Consider the following 23,229-nt stretch of genomic DNA (forward strand, 5'->3'; position numbering starts at 1 on the left):
GATGACAGCCTCCTTAAAGTGCTGGGGCACTACCCCCTCCTGTAGAGAAGTATTAATCACCGCCAGAGTCTACCTGCCTATCACGTCCCGGGAAGCTTTCACAAGCCAGGAGGGACATGGATCTAAAATACATGTACTTCCGTGGATACTCCCTAGGATCCTGTCCGCTTTCCCATGAGGAACAGATCAAACCATTCCCAAACAACAGGGCAAGAACCTGCTTTGGGCTTCCATTAGACCAGCAACTATGGTAGCATCATAACTGGGAGAAATGTTGAGTGATTTTGTCAGAAAATCCATGAATTCCTCAGTGTACTCCTTCAGGTGGACCTCAGTCTCCTCCTTCCCCAGGAGGAGGCAGCTCACCTTAAAGAGGGTCACTGGGCAATTATCTGCAGATGCAATTAGTGTGGAAAAGTATTTACACTTTGCCGCACAAATCACCACAAGGTAGGCCTCAATAATGACTCTTACCTGTGTTTGATCGAATTCATCCCTTTTGCCAGCGGTTCTCTAGATGTCTCTTCATCCATTTCATCCCTCTCAGTTCCTCTGTATATTATGGAGGGCAGAGAGGCCTATGGGTGAAGAGAGATTCTATGGGTGCAATCCTATCCGGAGCCTCAATTACCTTCCTATTCCAAATAGTGACTAAGAGATTGGCTGGACTGTGCAGCAGATCTGCAGTTATAACCTTCAGCTCCTTCTGGAACCCATCAGAGTCCACTAATTGATGGGGGCGGACCAATTTAATATGTCCCGCTTTTTTGCGGGGGGTGGGGTGTATAGCTTTTGAAAAACTCATAGCCATCAGAGTGTAATCCGACAATGACTGGGACCAAGGACAAATCCACCAATTTCAGGTCACATAAGCACTGCTCTGACAAGAACATCAAATCGGGTGTGTGACCACTATTCCTAGTCGGGCCCTGGATGACTTGGGAGAGGCCCATGGAAGTTATGGTTTCCATGAAATCTTGGGCTACCTCTTACCTCATCCCCAGAAATGGGAGGTTGAAGTCCCACAGAACTATAAGCCAGGGGAACTCCACTGCCAGTCCTGTTCCCAGGAACCTGGGTAGGGAAGCAGGTACAGCTGATCCCACCTGATCCAAACTAAGAAAAAGGGTCTCACAGCTGGGCACTTGTGGAGGACTGCTCCTGGAGGCTGCTGGGATTCTCTGGTCTAGACTGGTGCCATGATTGATAACCCATTGGCACATTTCTAAGAGGGGAACATCTCCCTTTTGTGGGGCCAGTCAGGTTTCAGTTATACAAGCCAGATCGGCCTTCTCTTCAAGGATCAAATTGGCAATAAGGCTAGCTTTATTGCATTGTGCTCTGACATTTAAAAGCAGCAGCCTTAGACTAGGACCACCACAGATCAAGTGACCAGATAAATGAGGTGAGTACAAGGGGGCAGAACACAAGACTGGTACTAAATACCGAGGTTGTCTTTTTCGTGCCTGCCCCCTTCCTTGCCTCCCGTATCTCCCATTACCTGACATCACTGAAATATACTGCCCTCCTCTGCCTTCCCTGAAAAACATTCTCATTACTAACACTCTTCCTTAAACGGTGGGAAACCTCCTCCCACTGACAAATTGTCACCGGCAAGGTGAGCCTTACAGACACTATAGCACTTGCTCTTAGTGTCCTCAAACTCATATCACTCCTTCCTCATTGCTGCAGAGGAGTCACATCCAGCACCCTGTTATCTACCAACACACTCATAATACAGCCACCCAAAGCACAAACAGCACCCTGCCCAGTTGCTCTCACCTGCCAAGCAGGGAGCACCCCCTTTTCCCAGCTTTCACCCAGGGGAGAGGGACCAACACACTCGCCTTTCACTCAACTTTCCCTCCAGTCCCAAATTCCCCAAATAGTCTTCCCAGGCCCAATTAGAGAACGTTCAGGAGATTGCAAAAAGTAGTCGAAAGAGTAGCCAGAAGGCCTGCTATGCTGCACTAGATATTGTAGCAGTGGTGTAGTTGTACGATGTGTCCTGAAGTTCACACAGTTCCAAGCTCCCACTCACCAGTTAAACCTCAAAAAATCCCAATGGCAGCTTGTCACATTCCACAGCATTCATGACCACATGAGTAGGCCCAGCTGCCGACAAAGACAAGGGAAGCTTGTTTCTTCTGTCAGCTCTGTCTCCATCATAAGATCCACGCCATCATTCAGCTGCTGGTTCTGGCATGCTCAGACCAAGGTTTAGCTCCAGCTGATTACTGCACATAGAAGACAGTTCAAAGAGATCTAGGGGAATCCAGGGAAATGTTGCATATGTGTCAGATGTAGTATCACTATAGATTTTTTTATTTAAGTATTTATTTATTTATATATTTGTTAGTTAGTTAATTTGTTTATTTATCACAGTTCTAAAGTTGCCTGTCTCTATAGTTACTTTGGGCTGCTTATAGTATTAAAAACAGTTCAAAGCAACATAGACAAAGAAAAAATTGATGAACATTCAGAGAGAGCAAAAAAATACACAAATTGAAACAGCTTTTAATAAGAGGCAAATCATATTAAACAAAATGAATAAAACAATTTATTAGCAGCACTAATACTACTATTGAAAATCTAGGAGACTCTTTGACAAAAAGAACAATGTAAAACAAAGGATTGTAAACGTAACTAATGTGTGCATAGAATGTTAATAGTTGAAAACTAACACAAAAATTACATTGTGACAGAAGATGAATGTTTCTAATACAATGTTTAACAATAGCCTTCTCTCTGCTATAGAAACTCAGTTGAAGAAACCTATTCCTTGTGGGTTATAGGATACAATAAGCCAGTGATGGCTAACTTTTTTTGGCTCGCGTGCCAAAAGGGGGGGCACAGGGGGGGCATTGTGTGGGCATGACACACCCATAATACAATGCCTCCTGAAGGTCCCTGAAGGCTCCAGAGGACTAAAAACGGCCCTACGCACAAACCGGAAGTGACTTCTGGTTTACTTGTAGGGTTGTTTTTTGCTCTCCAGAGACTTCAGGGAAGCCTCCGAAAGGCCCCTGAAGGCTCCGGAGGGCTAAAACCGGCCCTACAAGCAAACCGGAAATCCATTCCCAAACTTCCGGTTTGCCCATAGGGCCAGTTTTTTGTGCTCCGGAGGCTTCAGGGAAGCTCCTGAAGCCTCCAGAGGGCCTCCCATGTGTGTGTGTGTCTGTGTGTGTGTGTGTGTGTGTGTGTGTGTGTGTGTGTGTGTTTGCCCTCCCCAGGCTCCTATAAAGCTTTTGAATTTGGCTTCATGCTTGTATGCTCTTCTGAAAATGTTTAACTGTTTGACTTGGAATCTAATAGCAATATTCAATTCAATTCAATTTATTACAGTCATAGATCACAGACCAGAACAAACAAAAATATTCTGTAAATATACAATTATAAAATCTAATATAAAATAAAAACAGGTAAAATCTGATAAAATCCAATTTGTCAATTATATATGGTCTAATTATCCAAAAATTACAATCCATAAACTATGTGGTCCATAGTTAGTTTAATACTAAAAGGGAAAGGAAGAAACGGTGCAATGGGTTTGCCACATTTGTTGTATAAAATAGCTATGGTGGATTAGACATGTATTTCCGATGAATTCCCAGTGCTGCTGTGCAGAATCTAGCTACCTGCATTGTAGTTTTGGACTGTTCGTCCTTAAGCAGCCATTGGAGATAAGCAGTGTCAGAACGGCTGGTAAACCTAGCAATTATTGGAAGAATATGTTTTTTTGAATCTCTCTCTCTAAAAGAAATATGTGACCACAATAGCAATATATTTTATTAAAAATTTTTATTAACAACTAAACAACCTCTATCTATACTTGGGCTTTAAAATCCAAGAAACAGTTATATCTTCTACTGAATCAAATCCCACCTATTCAGTTGCTTTTGGCTTTGCCCAAGAAAGACTTTGGAGAAAGTCTTTTCCCCCCTCAATGGTGTCTAACTACAATTATTGCTGGTACATAGAGAAATAGACTGAATGAGAAAGTTTGTTCTTTTCTTTTCTCTGTGTTGGCTAGTATGTCCTATTGTACATGTTACTGTAACTTCCAATACAGCTGATCCAGACAAAAGTAAACAACCTAATACTAGATCTGGCCACTACCAAAATGGGATATTTGCAACTGGACCTCCCACCCAAATACTTTATCTTTGACTCTGACTGCCATGAGTAGTATTATGGAGATCCTCCTGGATCGAAAACTCCTTTGCATAGATTCTTCCTGGTGCACCAATTGTGCCCTTTTCTGCACCAGGCGACCTTACTCATGGTCATTCATGCCTTGGTCAACTCCTGTCCAGATTACTTCAGTATGCTGTATATGGAGTTGCCCTAGAAGACCACCCATAAACTTCTACTGATCCAGAATGCAGCAGTGTCCACAGTAATGGGGACTCGTAGGTTGGCCTAGGTAACATATCTGTTATGTGAGCTGCACTGGCTTCCAATTTCTTAGTGCAATTCAAGTTGGCTTCCCCAGATAGGCAACTATATCAATGTTTTATATAAGTAAATAAATACATAATACTGGGTGCTTGGCTAAGAACACATCATTTTACATTGTTATGTATTTGTCAGTATATATAGGACAGCAACCCAAGGACAAAAAAAAAGCTAATATTCTGGAAAGAGTACATTGTATTAATAAAAATGGCAATTGTAAAGCACATGTCCTGAAAGGTGTGGTTAAAGTATTAGCAGTGATTGAAAAAGTAAAATATTCTTTAACATTTCAAATATTTTCAACTGACTTTATTTCCTTTGAGCAGCATGCAATATTTAGATTAAACTTTTTAGGCTTTTGCTTGTAAAGCCTACTGGTAACAATGGTTTATGGTACTTTCTAAAGTAGTCCAAGCTATAGCTAATCTGTATTCTTTGAGCCAATTATACAAATTTATTTTAAAGAATTCTGCTCCCTGCCAGCCCATTTAAAATGATTAATTAATCTGAGGATAAATAGATAGATCTGTTATGTTTTCCTCCAGGAGCTTTGTGACTCACACTAGCTCAATTAAACTGTAAAGGAGTCATTTTCTGTTTCTGTAATGAACCTGCTAAGAGATAGTTTTGCTTCTCTTTAGCCTTAAAGATTAGAAAATAGCATTAGTGAAAGCTGTATGGTCTCCATTTGTTCTTGAAATTTGAAGAGCTAACTCTTGTTTTATTTTACTATCAGGGCAAATTACTCTGATGGAAAACTGAAGAGCATTCCAAAACCTTGTGCAGGAAACCAAGGAACTCAGATCATAGTAGGTTACTTCCATTTTTAATGTTTACAATTTTGGAGTAGCCACTTTTTCCAATAACTTTACACTCTAGAGCTAACTTTATTGTAGTTTATCACAGCATCATTGTAGACAACTGGGAGTGGAGGATTTGCTGTACTTAACCTCAATGTTTTTGAAGCAGCTGTTATCACTGAAAACCCATGGAGAGATAACAAGAGTATCTCCTTTCAGTAACAAACCTTTTAAATTATAATATTGAAAAAAATGATTTGCAGATCCATTATAGAACAGGTGTCGAACTCGTGTCACATTAGTGTCCTGTAATGTAGTGCGACATTTTTTTCCCTTCACAGAACTGGGATGTGTGCGGCCTGCCCATGAAACATCCAGCCTGCAGGCTGCCAGTTTGACAGGTTTTTTTTTTGCTAGTGTGCATGTCTACCACATATGATAGTATGTTCCTTGGGGCTGACTGCATTTACACCAATCCGGTGAACTATTTGAAAACATTTTCACTAGTGGTAAATGCCATCTGTAGAACATATTGTATAAGTTTTCTTTGTAGGCTGTCAACATTATCAATTTGTAATTCCCTCCCCGCAAGCTTTTCCCATTTCTCTAATTCTATGTTGTAGCCAAACTTTTTTGCCCAAGTTATCATAGTTTCCTTCACTATTTCTTCTTCTATTTTAAATCACAGTAAATGTATATTTTTCTAATCAGTTTTTCTTCTGTCCCTTGTAAAATTTAATTAATTCTTGTAGTTCTTTATAGAATCCATATAATTCTAAATCTTACTTGTATCTGGTCTGAATCTACATATATGGCCACCAATCAATGTCTATTCCCTGGTTTTTTAGTTCTTGTTTCGTTTTAAATTTCTCCTGGTTATCTAATAGGTCTTCATATCTTATTATTTTGTTTATGTCTAATACATTGGGATAGATTAGTGCTTCCATAATTGATAACCAAATTGGTACTTTGTTGTAGTGATTTCTTTTAATTTTTTACCATGTTTGTAATAGAGCGTTTCTAATTTGTTGTGTTTGGAAGTAACTGTGTATTTTGTTTTTCTCATCCTATATGAAAGCATACCAACCTAATTATAAGTCATGTCCTTCTATTGTTAAAATTCTTTTATTCTTCAGTTTTATCCAAACTCTTATCCATGTAAGAGCAGCTGCCTGATAGTAAATCTGGGAGCCCAAAGCCGCCTTTCTCTTTACTATCCTGTAATAGTTTTAATTTGATATGTGGTTTTTTTTCCCCCTAACCAAATGAATGTTGTTGTTAGTTTGTTTAGTTATTAAAAAAAAAATTCCTAGGCTTATTATTACTACTTGGAATAAAATCAGAAGATCTGGTAATACATTTATTTTGATTGTGGCTATTCTTCCCATGAGTGAAAGTTGCAGTTTTCTCCAATTTTCTAGATGTTTTTTTATTTGTTGCATATGTCTTGTTAATAATTCTCTTCTTTGATCGATGAACATTTTCCTGTTAGCCAAATTCCCAAATATTTCACTTTCTTTATCATCTGCATCCCTATTTTTTCCTCCAATTCTTTCTCCTGTTTTTTAGTAAGATTTTTTTGTTGTTATCTTTGTTTTGCTCTTTTTGGTTTTGAGACCTGCTACCTTGCTAAATTCTTCTTTTTTTGTATTAATTTAGATCCTGATTCTAATGGTTCTTTTAGGATAAATACTAGGTCATCTTCAAACCCTGGAACTTTATATTCTTCTTTTTTTATTTTTAGACCTTTTATTTCTTGTTCCTGTCTAATTTCCAATAGTAGTATCTCTAAAATTAAGATGAAGAATAGGGGCAATAGGGGGCGTACTAATCTTATATCTTTAGAGATATCAAATTCTTCTTGGTGTCTCCATTTATTATTTACTTTTGCCTTTTGGGTCGAATATATTGTTTCTACCATCTTCACAAATTTCTCTCCAAAATGCATGTTTTTTAATTGTGTAATAATGAACTACCAATTCAAGTTGTCAAAGGCTTTTGGGACATCTAGAAAAATCAATGCAACTTGTTTTCTAGGGTGTGCTTCGTAATATTCTAGTGTATTTGTAATTATTCTCATATTATTTTTCAATTGTCTTGTTGATAGAAATCCATTTTGGTCTGGATGAATAAATTCATTTAGTACTTTTTTTTAGTCTTTCTGAAATTATGGATGTAAATATTTTGTAGTCTACATTTAATAATGAAATGGGTCTGTAATTCTTTATCTGTTGGTGGTCCTAATCTTCTTTTGATATAAGTGTAACGTATGCTTCAGTCCATGTTTTTGGTAGTTTGGCCTCTGCAAATGTTTCATTGTACAAATCCAGCATTACTATTTCTATTGGTTCTTGTATGGTCTTATAAAGTTCTGCAGAGAGTCTATCTGGGCCCAGTGTCTTATTGTTTTTTTGTCTCTTCACTGCTTTAGATATTGTTATTTTCCCATTTAACATTTCTCTTTTCGTCTTCACAGTTTTTATTAAATTCAGCTTATCTAGGTATTGTTCAATGTTGTCTTGTAGTATGTTTTCTTGATTGTATAGACTTAAAAAAAATTGCATTATATATTTTTTATCTTCTCTCCAATGTTGTATATTTCCTTTCTCATCTTGTAGTTGATGTATTATTCTCTTCTCCTTTTCTTTTTTTAACATAGACTAACCAACTTTCCGGCTTGTTTGCGTTTTCAAAAAAGTTCTGTTTAGCTATTTTGATTTTTTGAGCCATTTCCTCCTGTGTCATCAAATTAAGTCTATATTTTATCAAATCTCTTTTTTCTTTTCTTTTTGGGGGGTTCTTTCTGCAGATCCGATTCTAGTTTTTTAAGTTCTTTCTCTAGTAACTCTTGTTGTTGTTTCTTTTTCTTATTTTTTCTTGTCACATATGCTATTGTCAGTCCTTTGCAGTGATGTTTCCTCTTTTCTGTTTACTTTATACAAGAGATTCATTTCCTTTTCCATCATTTTTATATATCTTTACCTTTCAGTATATTTTGTTTCATTGTCCATTTCCTCCTCTTTTTCTCTCTTCTCCACGTCACTTTTATTGGGTTATGATGATTGGGATATAATCATTATATCCAGCTCTTCAGTATCCCTTCTCAGTCCCGGTGTCATCCATACCATGTCTATCCATGATCATGATTTATGTGGGTTTGAGTAAAATGTATATTTTAGTAATTTTGAAGAAAAGTACATAGATACTAAGGGAGTCAGGGGCTAAGTGACTAAGACACTGAGCTTTTCCATCAGGAAGATCAGTGGTTCAGCAGTTCAAATCCCTAGCGCTGCGTAATGGAGTGAGCTCTCATTACTTGTTCCAGCTTCTGCCAACGTAGCATTTCAAAAGTACATTAAAAATGCAATTAGAAAAATAGGAACCACCTTTGGTGGGAAGGTAACAGCGTTCCGTGCACCTTCGGCGTTTAGTCATGCCAGCCACATGACGACAGAGATGTCTTCGGATAGCGTTGGCTCTTCAGCTTTGAAACGGAGATGAGCACTGCCCCCTAGAGTCGGGAACAACTAGCACATATGTGCAAGAGGAACCTCTACCTTTAACATTTACATAGATACTAAAATATTTAAGCACTGAAACATATGAGATTACATTGCAACCAAAACTGATTATGCTAAATATTGAAAAGTAATAACTTAATCAGAAATTGAATAGAAATTTGTATAAATGTATTGGGATAGCTACTTTAATCCATTATTTTTTTAAAAACCTGCTTTTTTATTACACCATAATTAGAAAGTTTTTCAATTAAGTTATTCATCTTATATTCATAGTGTATTGCAATTGATATTTGTATTAATGTATAAGTTTCATATAAAAGCAGAGCTGAATTTAAATATAATGATATGCTGCTTTATGACAGCATTCAAATAATATTTTTTCTGGACCTTGCAGGGAGAGACAATATTCTGGGGTCCTAAAAAACATTAAGACAAATAGAGAAGACAGAGCATAATTAAGTGGAGCAAGACAAACTGTGATTGGCAGCATTTCCTTTTCTTGTGCTTTACAATAAAATACTATTCTTATAACCTTTACTTTGGTTTTGAATTTTTTGTTAGTATTAAAATCTGTTGTTTGTCTCCACAGGTTGAAGATTTATTTTACAATATAGCCACCAGGAGAAAAGCTTTTAAAAATTATTGTGAAGAATATACAAAAATACTGGATGTTGTCAGCAGGTGATCTACTTAAAAGGAGGGTTGCTTTTTGTTAGATTGGAACATTTTTCTCCTTTTAGCCAAAAATTATATCTTTGATGCATTAAAAATACATGCAGCAATAGAGATTACTTTATGATATACATCTGGATCATACGTTTGAGATGAGGAAAACCCAAGAACAATTGGTACAAATATTTGAAAGTATCTGTAAAAGTACTAACACTAATTGGCCTAGTGAGTTTCTTCTGTTCTCATGATTGTAAAGCCAACAAAGACTACCAAAAGACAATAGAACATTTGTTCTGAGTCATATAGTTGATTAGTTAGTTTACTTTATTGATTAGCCCTTTGCCTTATAAAAGTGCACAGTTCCAGACACAAATTATTACTTAAATCTGATAAAAACAATTTAAAATGGAATTGGATAAAATACAATTTAAAGTAAAATTGGAATAAAATACAGTTTAAAATGAAATTGGAATAAAATACAATAATTTAACATATAAATAAATAAACTATTATACCATTATAGTAGATTACAAGTCATTGATTACAAACATTCCTTAGAAACAGCTTATTTAATTTTAGATCTTATCATTTAGTAACTATTCTCTCCCCCACTTATATATAATAAAACCTAAACATATGTCATGATAATATCATGTTAAATTTTTTTTGTTCCACTTCATGGTTGCTTTGCAGGCAGTGAAATTCAATATTTGATGCCATGATGCCTTCTTACTTTTACCATATATTACCAAACATGGGGAAAAGATGTGGTGTACAGTCCCATTCTGTGGTAGCAGTATACCTTCCATCCACCTTTTTTGGATTAGGTCTTACTCAGTTTGATATATTTGATATATTGATATATATATATCAGTTTACGCATGCTTCACTAATAGTTTTTTCAATGTCTGTTTGGCTATCTCCTATTTGTTTTTCTATTTATGTATTCCACATACCAGGTATGCCATTCACAACTCTGGCATCAGTTTTTCTGTTAAAAAGGTAAAACATAATTTTTCTTCAATATTTTAAAAATAGTATTATATTTGAATGTTTAATAAAATAATTAAAAAACCTCTAGGGCAGGGGTTTGCAACCTTAAACACTTAAAGAACCATTTGGACCTGTTTCCCACAGAAAAAAACAAACAAACCTGGGAGCCAAAAAACCTGGGTGGCACGGCCAACTCAATGTCATTCCCACTCAGTCACATGACACCCACCCCCAGCCATGCCTACCCGGGTTTCACGGTTAGGCATTTTCTGTGGGAAATGGTTCTCTTCCTCCTTCCCTCCATCCCTCCCTCCATCCTTCCTTCCTTCCTTCCTTCCTTCCTTCCTTCCTTCCTTCCTTCCTTCCTTCCTTCCTTCCTTCCCTCTCATTTCTGGTTTTCTCTCTTTTTCCTCTCCCTCTCTTCCTTTTTTCTTTCTTTATTTCCTTCCTTCCCTTTCCATCTTTCTTTTTTTTAAAATTTCTCTTTGAATACCATAGCAAATCTAAAATAAAGTTATTAATTGTGGGAAATTGCTTCTCTGTAATCTTTTCATATTGAATTCTTAAGTTGATAGAAGCTGGCAAGATACTAACAGCAGTATCATATATATTTTGATTTCTTTTGAGTTTGACAATGTAATACATTATCCAGAATTATAAATAATCTTATTTTCAGATTCATTTTTGCCATCTCTGTTATTTCTTTAAAAAATCAGATTTGCTTCCAATTTGTGCCTTCTAGCAAACTGCAGTTTTCTTGGCAAGAGATCTAGCTTGCCATTGCTTTCATCATAGCTCTGAGAGAGTTCTTTCTTTCTTTCTTTCTTTCTTTCTTTCTTTCTTTCTTTCTTTCTTTCTTTCTCTCTCTCTCTCTCTCTCTCTCTCTCTCTCTCTCTCTCTCTCTCTCTTTCTTTCGCTCTTTCTTACTCTTCTTTGTTTATTTCTCTTCCCCTTCTCTCTCTGATTTGTTTCCCTCTCTCATTCTCTCCCTCCAGCTCTTTCATTTCTCTTCCCCTCTTCTCTCTCTCTGAATTGTTTCCCTATCTTTTCCGTCTGTCTCATTCTCTCCCTCCAGCTCTCTTTCATTTCTCTCCCCCCTCTCTGATTTTTCCCTCTCTCATTCTCTCTCTCCATCTCTCTCTCATTTCTCTCTCCTCCTCTCTTTGTTTTGTTTCCCTCTATTTATTAATTTAATTTATAATTTATTCTGGTCCCTGCCACATGTCTATCCTTATTTGTTCAATATTCCTAAGCATCAGAGGCGGAAATAAGGGAGAAAAATTAGCCACTGTTACAAAGTTGGGGGTGGATGGAAAATGTCCTCAAGTCCTTCTCTTATCTTCTTATGGGAGAGTGAACTTACACATCTAAAAAGGGTTTTTTATAAATAGTGCAATCTAACTCACATTATTAGAAGCAAAAGTCTATATTCACTATTTTCCAAAAGTGTGACAGAAGAGATGCATTAACTGTTTTGAGTAGCCTGTATACATATATGTGTATATGGTTGACATTTAAAAGCAGATACTGTTCAGAATTCTTTTGTTGTCATCTTAATCTTTCTTTAATTTAAACAGAGCTCAAGGAGATATTTTCCCAGGATAATTTGTTTCCGTTACTGCTGTAATGCTTATAGAAGATGCACAAAATCCCAGGAAAATTATGTGAATTTATATTCACCTATTTTTTCCATATATATTAAAAGCATTGGTAATTGCATGCTATCTTCTCTTTGTAGCAAAGCGAGACAGTTGCAGATATAAGAACACTGTCAACTAATACAGCTATCGACAATATTCGGTCTGTCTTTGGAAATGCTGTTAGCAGGTATAGTTAAAATGTATAACTTACAATCTAATTATTAGTATTACTATGCCCATAAATTGAGTGTAGAATGATGTAATGGTTCACATGCTACTCTAGACGGAATGTAGGTTCAAGATATCTTAGAAAATTAATTGGAGGATTTTGCACAGGCATTAGCTGTTAACATTCGGTATCTCTCAGGTTTGCTATTATGAGAAAATTTGGAGGAAGAATGCTTTATATGTCAGAGGAATTCCTAGACGAATGGTGGCACATAAATTCTACTACTTAAACAATCCCAGCTAAAAATATTGAAAAGTGGCAATTTATGGAAAATACAATAGATGAGCTTTCTAAGATTTTGTTGCAAAAAGTACTGTGTATGACATCTCAGTTCCTGGAGAAATGGTGAGATATAATTCAAATTCACTTTTTAAAAATCTGGTTTTAATACATGTAACTGGCTTAGGTAGCTAAAGATGATCTTTTCTGACACTCTATACCCAGTGTCCAATTACAGAGCTGTATTAGTGTGAGGCCCAGATGCCTGAATTTGTTGAAAAATGGCCATCTCCTGCCTAATTGCCTGGAAGATCCACTTCCTGAAATAGGCAGGCATCTCCTCCTCCGCCATGTCCACTGGATGGGTCCCACCTCAGTGGAAAGGAAGTTGGTCTGTGGTGGCCTTAAACAATCTTGAGAAGTAGAAGGACCAGATAGTCTAGTCAGGTCGATGTTCTCCCCTTGCTCACTAAGAGTCTCAGGTGACCACGTTGTAGATGGAGGACGTGATCCTATTTGTTTGGACCAGGCTTGTATCAACACCTAACAGAGAAGCCTCTGATGTCTTCATTTTAGTAAGCTTATTATTACCAAATTGTATACTGGCCTTTGCAATTTCCCTGTCTAAGGCTTTTTGGCTCTGTTTGGCTGCCTTCTCCTCAGCTATAGAAGCCCTCTTCTGAACCTAGTCTTTGCTTTAATTTTGGCTGCTGCCACCAGGCTAGCAGATCTAGGCTTACTAAGCCCTTTGATATGAAATTCAGACCCCAGCGGTGAAGAATTAGTCTGGGCTAGGCCCGAAGCAGCACTGTTCTCATCCATAGCAGCACCAACCGTCAGAGGAGGAAGGTAAGTGCCGTAGTCAATTGTCAGGCCCTCTGCAAAAATATTTTGGCAGTTGGAATCACCCTAATGAATATCAGCGATTCTGCAGATTTGAGGCAGTTGTAGGCACTTTAATCATACCAAGGCAATTCACCATACAAGTTAGGCCGAGATGACCTGAATCCCTGTAAGCCAACAGCAAGCCCACAGGTTAGGCCAAAATGACTTGATCCACATGGTGAATTAAGAGCCCAATAACTGTGTAATAGAATTCTGTGTAGTAGAATGGGGCCAATATAATTCAAAAAGGTCTTGTTCAGCCGATGCAATCAAATAGCAGCTGGAAGGCAACAAAATGGCCACTGGAGCAGTTAAAATGGCTGCTGGAGCAAACAAAATGGCCACCGCTTTAATCAGAACCCTGAGGCAACCGTTTGAGCACCAAAAAAGCAGGAAAAATCGTTGGGGCTGTGCACGTTAATGGAGCCCTCGGCACTCAATGTCATGGCTTAGAAACTGAAGCCTCCCTTTATGCCCCATGTCTGCTATTTTAAACGCCCAGCCAGGGCAGTCAAAAGGGGCTTTGCAGGCTCCGAAACCTCTGCCACTGCTGCCAATTTGAAAGGCGGCGAGAATAATCAATGCGAAAAGAGCAAAGGCTGTTACTTCACTGAAATTGGCTCTAAGTTGTCCAACTGCAGCCGCACTGCAATCCAAAAGATCCCGCACTAGGTTGTTAATGTGCTCAGTCTTTCCTGAGAGTTAGAAGTCACCCTCAACTTCTGTTAATCATCCATGAGGCAAATGTTCGGAGCACCAAAGGGGTGTGAAAACGGCAAGTGCTATAATTTGGGCTAATGGAGCTCCGCAGCAGCACCTATGGTGCTAACTCACAACGCAATAACAGTTCTTCCTCTGTAGTCCAAAAAATCAGTTTATAGCACAAATTGAAAAATCTTTCAAAGCTTGAGCTGAGAGCTCAAGAGAAACAGTCCTGCGAGCTGAGACTAAATTGAAAGACTAAGGACCGTTACCAAGGAGATGTGTCTTCAGACTTTCAATGCAGTCAATGAGCTAGCAGGCTAGAATAACCCATCCTGGACTCTCCCGTCAAAACCATGGAAAAAAGAGACACAACAGAAAAGATCATCTTTAGCTACCTAAGCCAGTTACATGTATTAAAACCAGACTTTTAAAAAGTGAAATTGAATTATATCTCACCATTTCTCCAGGAACTGAGATGTCATACACAGTACTTTTTGCAACAAAATCTTAGAAAGCTGCTTAACCTATTTGGATCAGTATTCACACAAAAAGAGATTATAATCCAATGCACCAGATGGATTTGTAGCTGGCTGACAAACTACTAAATGATGTAGTTCTTACTACATCCACATGGAGAGAAGTAGTGGGGTTCCACAAGGCTCTTGTTTAAGTTTGTCAAGATCTTTTTGGATCCTGAGCTTGATTTCTGGGGTGTTTCTGCCAGCTTATAATATATATAGGGCCCATTGTGTGTGAGAGGGACTTTGGAGTCCAAAAGGATGATCACTTGAATATCAGCCAGCAGTGCGCAGCAGGCACCAAAAAAGCTAATGCAATTCTGGGTTGTATCAGAGTTGTATCTAGTGAAGTACTAGAACCACTTTATAAAACCCTAATAAGACCACACCTGGAATACTGCAATCAATTTTGGTCACCATACTACAAAAAAAATGTTGAGACTTTGGAAAAAGTTCATAAAAGAGCAACTAAGATGATTAAAGACCTGGAGACAAAAACATGAACAGCTACAGGATTCAGTTTGGCTAGTCAATGCCCCCTAGTTAATGCCCCCCATGCTGTGCCTCCTGCGCATGCACGTGTGATTGCCCTGCGCATGCGGACATGGCTTTCTTGGAGCCTGGAGAGGGCGAAAACGCCCTGCCCATTCCCCCTGGAAGTGCTCCAGAGGCCAGAAACTGCCATTTTCTGACTTCCAGTTGGACCAACAGGTCTGTTTTTTGCCGTTCCCAGGTTCCAGAGGCTTTCTAGGAATCGAGAGAGAGCAAAAACGCCCTCCCTCCCCCGTCTAGGGGCAAAAAAGGCCCATTTTCCAATTGCAATGGGTGCGGTAAGTTCATTTTTTACCCTCCCCAAGCTCCAGAGGCTTTCTAGAAGCCTGGGGAAGGCAAAAATGACCTCCACCCCCCCCCCAGAGGCCAGAAATGACCCGTTTTCCGACTTCTGGTGGGCCCAGTAGGTCTGTTTTTCACCCTCCCCAGGTTCCAGAGGCTTTCTAGGAGCCTGGGAAAGGTGAAAAACAGCCGAACACTCAAAACGGAAGTCCATTCCCGAACTTTGGAGAAGCCTCTGGAGGGTGAAAATTGGTGACAATGAAGGTCTAAAATCAGCTGCACACGCTGGACCTGACAGGCCAATACATCACATGCTCTCAGAAATAGCTCCATGTTCCACCTGTGGCACATGTGCCATAGGTTCGCCAACATGGGTCTAGACAGTCACTTATCTAAAATGGTATAGGTTCTGCTTGAGCAAGGGGCTGGACTAGAAGACCTTCAACCTTATTCTATTTGATCATTTGAGGGTTTTTTTAATCCGCCCTTATTTTTCCCTTGATAAATCTCCTGACCTTTGATTTGTGAAAGAACATAGATTAAAGATATAAATACTTACAACCTAAATGTTAACTGAGTTTTTGGATATATATTAACTATCTTTTTTAAATGAAAGTGACAGTTGTTAATATTAATATACAGGGAGCCAATTTGATTTAATGGTTAAGGCATCAGGTAGTAAACAAGAGACTGAGTTTTAGATCTGCATGACTTTGGGCCAGATATTTTCTTTAGCCCACCCCACCACACAGGATAGTTGTGGGAAAAATAGGAGGAAGAACTATTATGAATGTTCATCACCTTGAGGTATTTATAAAAATAATAAAAGTTAGATATAAATAGATAAATAATAGTTAAGGCTCAAATAAGGTTCCTTTTGTTGCTGTATTGATATTCACTAGTTAGACTAGTATAGTTTAGATCTAACCCAGAAACATGAATCATAGTGTCTGTAGGCACAAATGTATCACCAGGCAATCGTTCTGGGGTTTGCCAACGCCTCCTAAGTTTGTAAAATACTTGATTTTTAAATTTTTTAGTTTAGTTTATTTAAGGGCCACATCGAACAATTGAATTGGCTTTTTAAAAAATGGATTACTTGAAATAAATGGGTTGAAGGTAACATTATTTTTCAGTTCTTCCAAATATTTTATCATAATATATATACATGTTTCAATAGTGCACAAAAGGATTAGAAAAGTTTGAGATCTCTGATTTATAATAATTATCTTTTGTTATCTGATTTTTTTTGAGCATGATTGGAGTAATTGTTATTTTTCTTCATTGATAAAATGAACTGACTCTTCTAAAACAAGTACTTGCATATGCAAAAGAATGTGAAAGGGAAGGGCACTTTGAAGCTTATGAAAAGCTGGTTCATGATTGTCTGATAATAGTTTAAATGGGCTACCATGTGCTTCTAAAAACAATTTAAGGTGTTTCCCTAAAATTGTATATTATGAAAAAATTACTCTATGTACTTCTATGGAGGTATGAAAATAACTATAAGAGGATGTATTTACTGAAATTAGTTTTATTTTGTGAATAAGGAACTTTGACTAATTTCTACAGTGATATTATTTACTGTTGTATCTAAAACTGTTAATTACTGGTTAGTAGTAGTAATATTAAAGATATAGAAGATGTAATCTGGCTTTATCTGGGATTAAAGATTAGAAAACAGTGGAATCATGAGCAGAATATGTGTTGCATATTTAATAATTATTAATTACAATAGTTTTAGTGTGTTAAAGTTTTATTTAAAAAGTAAAAGGACTATATTTTTATTTGAATATCTTTAGAGAATTGATTGAAGTGGGCTGTGAAGATGCAACATTGGCTTTTAAAATGAAAGGTTTGGTAACGAATGCAAATTATTCTATGAAGAAGTGCATCTTTTTACTTTTTGTAAATCGTAAGTACAAATATATTCACTTTCATGTTTTCACTGAATGTTTAAGGGATATTTTAACTCATTAAAGGCCCATTTTTGTTATTAACTCCATCCTGAAACTACTGGTTATTTTTTCTTCCACATAGTTCATCCATGTATTGAAATTAAAACAGACCTTTTAAAAAATAGCAATAACTATAGCACTGAATCTTAATGAAATAGCATGATCTGAAAATGAAAAAAGCTTCATGTTTTTGCATTACAATAATCAATCTCTCTAGGTGAATGCAATTAAAAAAGGGAAAAGGAGGAGGTGGGGTTAACTGCCAGCATGAATGGCTTGGTATCTGGGAAGTTTGTTTTGCAAAATTTTTGCAAGCCAGAGGTTTCCTGTAGGGAAAACCGAAGAAGAAGAGTGGTTTTGTACGACCATAGGATGGTGGTTCATGGTCTGGGCTTGAAATCTCCTTCATAAGTCCGGATGCGGAAGAGAGTGATCTGCAATGGCTGTCCCAGAGTGCTGACAGCTGGTCGGAGTAAGCTGGGATCAAGCAGAGGAAGTGGCAGAGTCGCGAGTGGCTTATTTGATTCCTGATGTTGGTGAAAGGTATTTTATTCCAAAATAGCCCAGGGGGTTGAGGGGCTTGCAGCTAGGACTGGGGGTGGATTTTTCCCTTCTATCTCCCCCACTGCAGCGGCGAGAGGAAAGTGCTGAGCGAAGTTGGATGCCAGTAAGCAAGCAAGAAGATCGAATAGTCAAAGTGGAGACAGGAAATCCCCCCCCCCCCCCCCGGCCTTCTCTGAACTGACTGGGAAGCCGGATTTAAACTTAGTCATCATAACAAGGGCTGGCTTTGAACAACCTTGATAATATTGAAGCACCTAGGGGAAAATAGGTAAATTATACACGGTCTGAAGAAGAAACATATTTCAAGAGAAAGCAGAATCTTTGGTGACTATACCCCTTGGATAGCAGAGACCTGGCTATTGGAGGACATTGATAACAACTTTTGGACATTATTAAAAGAAACGACTTTGGAGAGAGAGAAAGAACACTAAGGGGATTCAGAATATTCATATAACTAATATAGGAGGGGCATATGTAAGGTTGAATTTAAGGATTAGGAATTAATGTTATAATACTACTATCAAAGAAATATATTGTTATTGTCATAAGATTATTAATTCTACTGTTCTTGATATTATACACACACATACACTGCTCAAACAAATAAAGGGAACACTTAAACAACACAGTGTAACGCTAAGTCAATCATACTTCTGTGAAATCAAACTGGCCACTTAGGTAGCATCACTGATTGACAATCAATTTCACATGCTGTTGTGCACATGGAATAGACGACAGGTGGAAAGCATAGGCAATTAGCAAGACATCCCCAATAAAGGAGTGGATCTGCAGGTGGTGACTACAGACCACTTCTCAGTTCCTATGCTTTCTGGCTGATGGTTTGGTCACTTTTGAATGCTGGTGATGCTTTCACTCTAGTGGTAGCATGAGACGGAGTCTACAACCCACACAAGTGGCTCAGGTAGTGCAGCTATCCAGGATGGATCCTGGATAGGATGGCAGATCAATGCGAGCTATGGCAAGAAGGTTTGCTGTGTCTGTCAGCGTAGTGTCCAGAGCATGGAGGAGCTACCAGGAGACAGGCCAGTACATCAGGAGATGTGGAAGAGGTCTTAGGAGGGCAACAATCCAGGATCAGCACCGCTACCTCCGCCTTTGTGCAAGGAGGGACAGGAGGAGCACTGCCACAGCCCTGCAAAATGACCTCCAGCAGGCCACAAATGTGCATGTGGCTGCTCAATAGTCATAAACAGATTCCATGAGAGTGGTATGGGGGCCCGGCGTCCACAAGTGGGGGTTGTGCTTACAGCCCAACACCATGCAGGACGTTTTGCATTTGCCAGAGAACACCAAGATTGGCAAATTTGCCACTGGCTCTTCACAGATGAAAGCAGGTTCACACTGAGCACATGTGACAGACGTGACTTGGAGAACGTTCTGCTGCCTGCAACATCCTCCAGCATGACTGGTTTGGCAGTGGGTCAGTAGTGGTGTGGGGTGGCATTTCTTTAGGGGGCCGCACAGTCCTCCATGTACTTGCCAGAGCCTGACTGCCATTAGGTACCGAGATGAGATCCTCAGACCCCTTGTGAGACCATATGCTGGTGCAGTTGGCCCTGGGTTCCAGCCCCTCCAACCAGAGATCCTCTGAGGACATGCTCCAGAGAGAAAGATCTAATTCAATTCTGGATCTTCAGACGATAATACAGGCTCTGCAAGAAACGATGGCTAGCAATCATGAGTTGATAAAGGATATTGGAGAAATAAGAAATGACACTGGAGAATTAAAGGAAAAAATGCAGAATATGGATGATAAATTCGAAAGGTTTCAGGAACAGATCAATAAAAATGAACAAAGAATAAATGCAATAGAAGAAAGGATGGAGAAGGAAGAGAAAAGAATGGAGGAGTTGAGCTCTAGGTTGGTCCAGGTTGTTCCATTGAGCTAATGGTCCTTACGTTAGAATCTGAGAAAACATCCCAATTTCTACGGTTTCAGAAAGTAAAAGAAGAAAAAGGTGAGGATCTACCGGATATGATGGCAGATCTCATGACAAAGACTTTGGGAATAGAAAATGATGAGATGGCAAGCAAGATCAACGAGACATATAGAATCCAGACAAACTACCCAAAAAAGAATAATCTCCTGATGGAAGTTCATGTAAAGTTTGTTAAAAATCAATACACAATGAGGTGCTCAATAGAACAAGAGACGACCCGATAGTAGACAGTCAACAACTACTAACAGTCCTAAAACAGGTACCGAGAATAATTAAAGAATTAAGAAGGCCCTATCAATTTTTAACATCAGTGCTGAATAAATATGTAATTAACTTCAGATGATTGATGCCAGAGGGCATACTGGTAACTTGGAGAGATAAAAGATTCAGAATAGACATGGTGGAACAAGCGGAAGAATTTACAATCAACTCGTTGGTCAGGAGGATGAGGAAGGAGAACTGTTGGAGGCAAGGATGCAAGGACTCAAGGCACAGATAAGAGAAAAGGAGCAATCAGAGACAAAAAGGAGAAAGAAGCTGATTTAAGAGAAAAGAGGAAGAACCAAAAGAAGCGAGAGAGATCAGGGCAACAAGAAGCTCATGACCTAAATATACATAGAATCATGTTGGGAGAAGTCAAGATCCTATCACTGAATATCAATGGTTTAAATTCGCCCCAGATAAGGAAAACAACCTTTAATAAATTAAAACATCTAAATTATGATATAATTGCATTGCAAGAGGTCCACATAACGAAACAACAAATATCTAGATATACATTTAACTGCGAAGTGTGTGTCCATCAAAGAAGACAATTATATTAATTTAATCAATAAAACTAAGAGAGACTTAGGTGGAAAAATCTACAATTGTCCCTGATGGGTAGGATTGCAGTCATAAAGCTGAATGTACTACCAACATTTCTTTTTCTGTTTCAGAACATTGCCATTAAATTAGAAAAAGGTTTTTTAAGATTTTGAATTTATTTATTTATTTATTTATTTATTTATTTATTTATTTATTTATTTATTTATTTATTTATTTATTTATTTATTTATTTATTTATTTATTTATTTATTTATTTATTTATTTATTTATTTATTTATTTATTTATTTATTTATTGTCTTGTATGCCGCCCACTCCCGGAGGACTCCAGGTGGCTCACAAAAGACAAGGGAAAGGGGGGAACAAGACAAAGACAACATATTAAAAACAAAACCAACATTCACAATTTCTATGGAGGTAGATGCTTCTCAGCTCCCCCCAGCCTGCTGGAACAGCCAGGACTTGGTGGCTTTGCGGAAGGCCGGGAGGGTAGTAAGGATCCGGATCTCAACAGGGAGCTCATTCCAGAGGGCCATCAATTGGTCTTTAAATTTATATGGCAGGGGGGAAAAAACAAGAATAAAACTCAAAGCTCTGCAAGATACCAAGGAAAAAGGAGGATTTGGCATTCCAGACTGGGACCTTTACTATACTGCAGCCATTCTAAGATTTATAAAAGATGGATAATGTTGAGAAACAAAAGATTATTCAAATTGGAAGGACATGACCTCCAAGCAGGATGGCATGCCTTCCTATGGTATGAAAAAGGATCTGCACATAAATATTTCAATATACACTATATCAGACAGTTCCTGTTATTAGTATGGAATAAAATTAAACATGACCATTATATTGAACTACTCATTTGGCTATCCACAAAGGAAGAATACATACACCCAAATTTAATCAACATGAAAAAAATGGTCACATACAAAGAGTTATTGAACAGACAGTGGGAAATAAAAACTAGACTAGAATTGGCATCACAAGGGGTAGAATTTAGAATTTAGAATAAGTTTATTTATAGGCCGCCCTTTTCCCTGAGGGGACTCAGGGCGGCTAACAACTTATATGGGAAGGGGAACATACAATGACATATAACACAATATATAATTAAAAGTCAAGCAACATTCATTCAACATTCGGGTGGGGGCGGATTCTACTCTTTACCCCCAGGCCTGACGGGATAGCCAGATCTTGAGGGCTGTGCGGAAGGTCTGAAGGGTGGTGAGGGTACGAGTCTCCATGGGGAGATCGTTCCAGAGGGTCGGAGCTGCTACTGAAAAGGCTCTCCTCCGCGTAGTTGCCAGCCGGCACTGGCTGGCAGATGGCACTCGGAGGAGGCCTAATCTGTGAGATCTGATGGGTCGAGAGGAGGTAATTGGCAGGAGGTGGTCTCTCAAGTACGCAGATCCACTACCATGAAGGGCTTTATAGGTGGTGAGAAGCACCTTGAAGCGCACCCGGAGATCGACAGGTAGCCAGTGCAGCTCGCGGAGGATAGGTGTTATGTGGGCGAACCGAGGTGCGCCCACGATCACTCGCGCGGCCGCATTCTGAACTAGCTGAAGTCGCCGGATGCTCTTCAAGGGCAGCCCCATGTAGAGCACGTTGCAGTATTCCAGCCTAGAGGTCACAAGGGCACAAGTGACTGTTGTGAGAGCCTCCCGGTTCAGGTAGGGTCGCAACTGGCGCACCAGGCGAACCTGGGCAAATGCCCCCCTGGTCACAGCCGACAGATGGTAATCAAAGGTCAGCTGTGGGTCCAGGAGGACTCCCAAGTTGCGAACCCTGTCTGAGGGGTGTAATATTTGGCCCCCCAGCCTGAGCGATGGAACACAAGCCAAATTATTGGGAGGGAAACACAACAGCCACTCGGTCTTTTCGGGGTTGAGTACAAGCTTGTTTGCCCTCATCCAGTCCCTAACGGCCTCAAGGTACACCTAGAATGGTGGTCTTATCTACAGATACAATCAAGGTTTGCACAGGATGGGAAAAAGGAAGGTATTGCCAAAGATTATACAATATTAGATAAACTTCTGATAGAGATAGAAGATAGGTTGATCAAAGTGCTGTACAGATTTTTGCTGGAATATAAACTTGAGGAAGAACATGTCAAAGAAACTACGGTCGCCTGGGCAAAATGTTTTGGTTACAATGTGAAATTGGCTAAATGGGAAAGACTTTGGATACTTAATCGGAAGCTAACAATGGCCACGGTTTATAAAGAAAATATGTATAAGATGTTCTACAGATGGCAACTTTCCCCAGCACGGCTCTCCAAAATGTTTAAAGATTTGACCCCCAAATTGTTTTATCATATGTGGTGACATGCAATGAGGCGAAAAGATATTGGAAAATGATATAGTCATGGTTGGAACAAATGGTGGGAGATCAAATTTATACAAACCAAACCATTATGCCTTTTCTCCTAGGCATAATACCG

General features: G+C 38.7%; 1 protein-coding gene across 5 annotated transcripts in view; it reads left to right on the top strand.

Annotated features, from left to right (window-relative positions):
- The window catches only part of MLH1 (mutL homolog 1), a 114,209-nt gene that overhangs the window by 23,975 nt on the left and 67,005 nt on the right, over nucleotides 1–23,229 (top strand). For all 5 annotated transcript variants that reach the window (XM_087713020.1, XM_087713019.1, XM_087713021.1 and 2 more), the window contains 5 exons: nucleotides 5,195–5,267; nucleotides 9,369–9,460; nucleotides 10,411–10,453; nucleotides 12,183–12,271; nucleotides 17,277–17,389. In XM_087713020.1, coding sequence (XP_087569146.1) covers nucleotides 5,195–5,267; nucleotides 9,369–9,460; nucleotides 10,411–10,453; nucleotides 12,183–12,271; nucleotides 17,277–17,389 — 410 coding nt within the window. The remainder of the gene's footprint in view (nucleotides 1–5,194; nucleotides 5,268–9,368; nucleotides 9,461–10,410; nucleotides 10,454–12,182; nucleotides 12,272–17,276; nucleotides 17,390–23,229) is intronic.

The sequence above is a fragment of the Thamnophis sirtalis genome, unplaced genomic scaffold (assembly GCF_051295495.1).
Source record: "Thamnophis sirtalis isolate CommonGarterSnake01/CBP01778 unplaced genomic scaffold, rThaSir2_p1.2 scaffold_4, whole genome shotgun sequence".
NCBI classification, from domain to species: domain Eukaryota; kingdom Metazoa; phylum Chordata; class Lepidosauria; order Squamata; family Natricidae; genus Thamnophis; species Thamnophis sirtalis.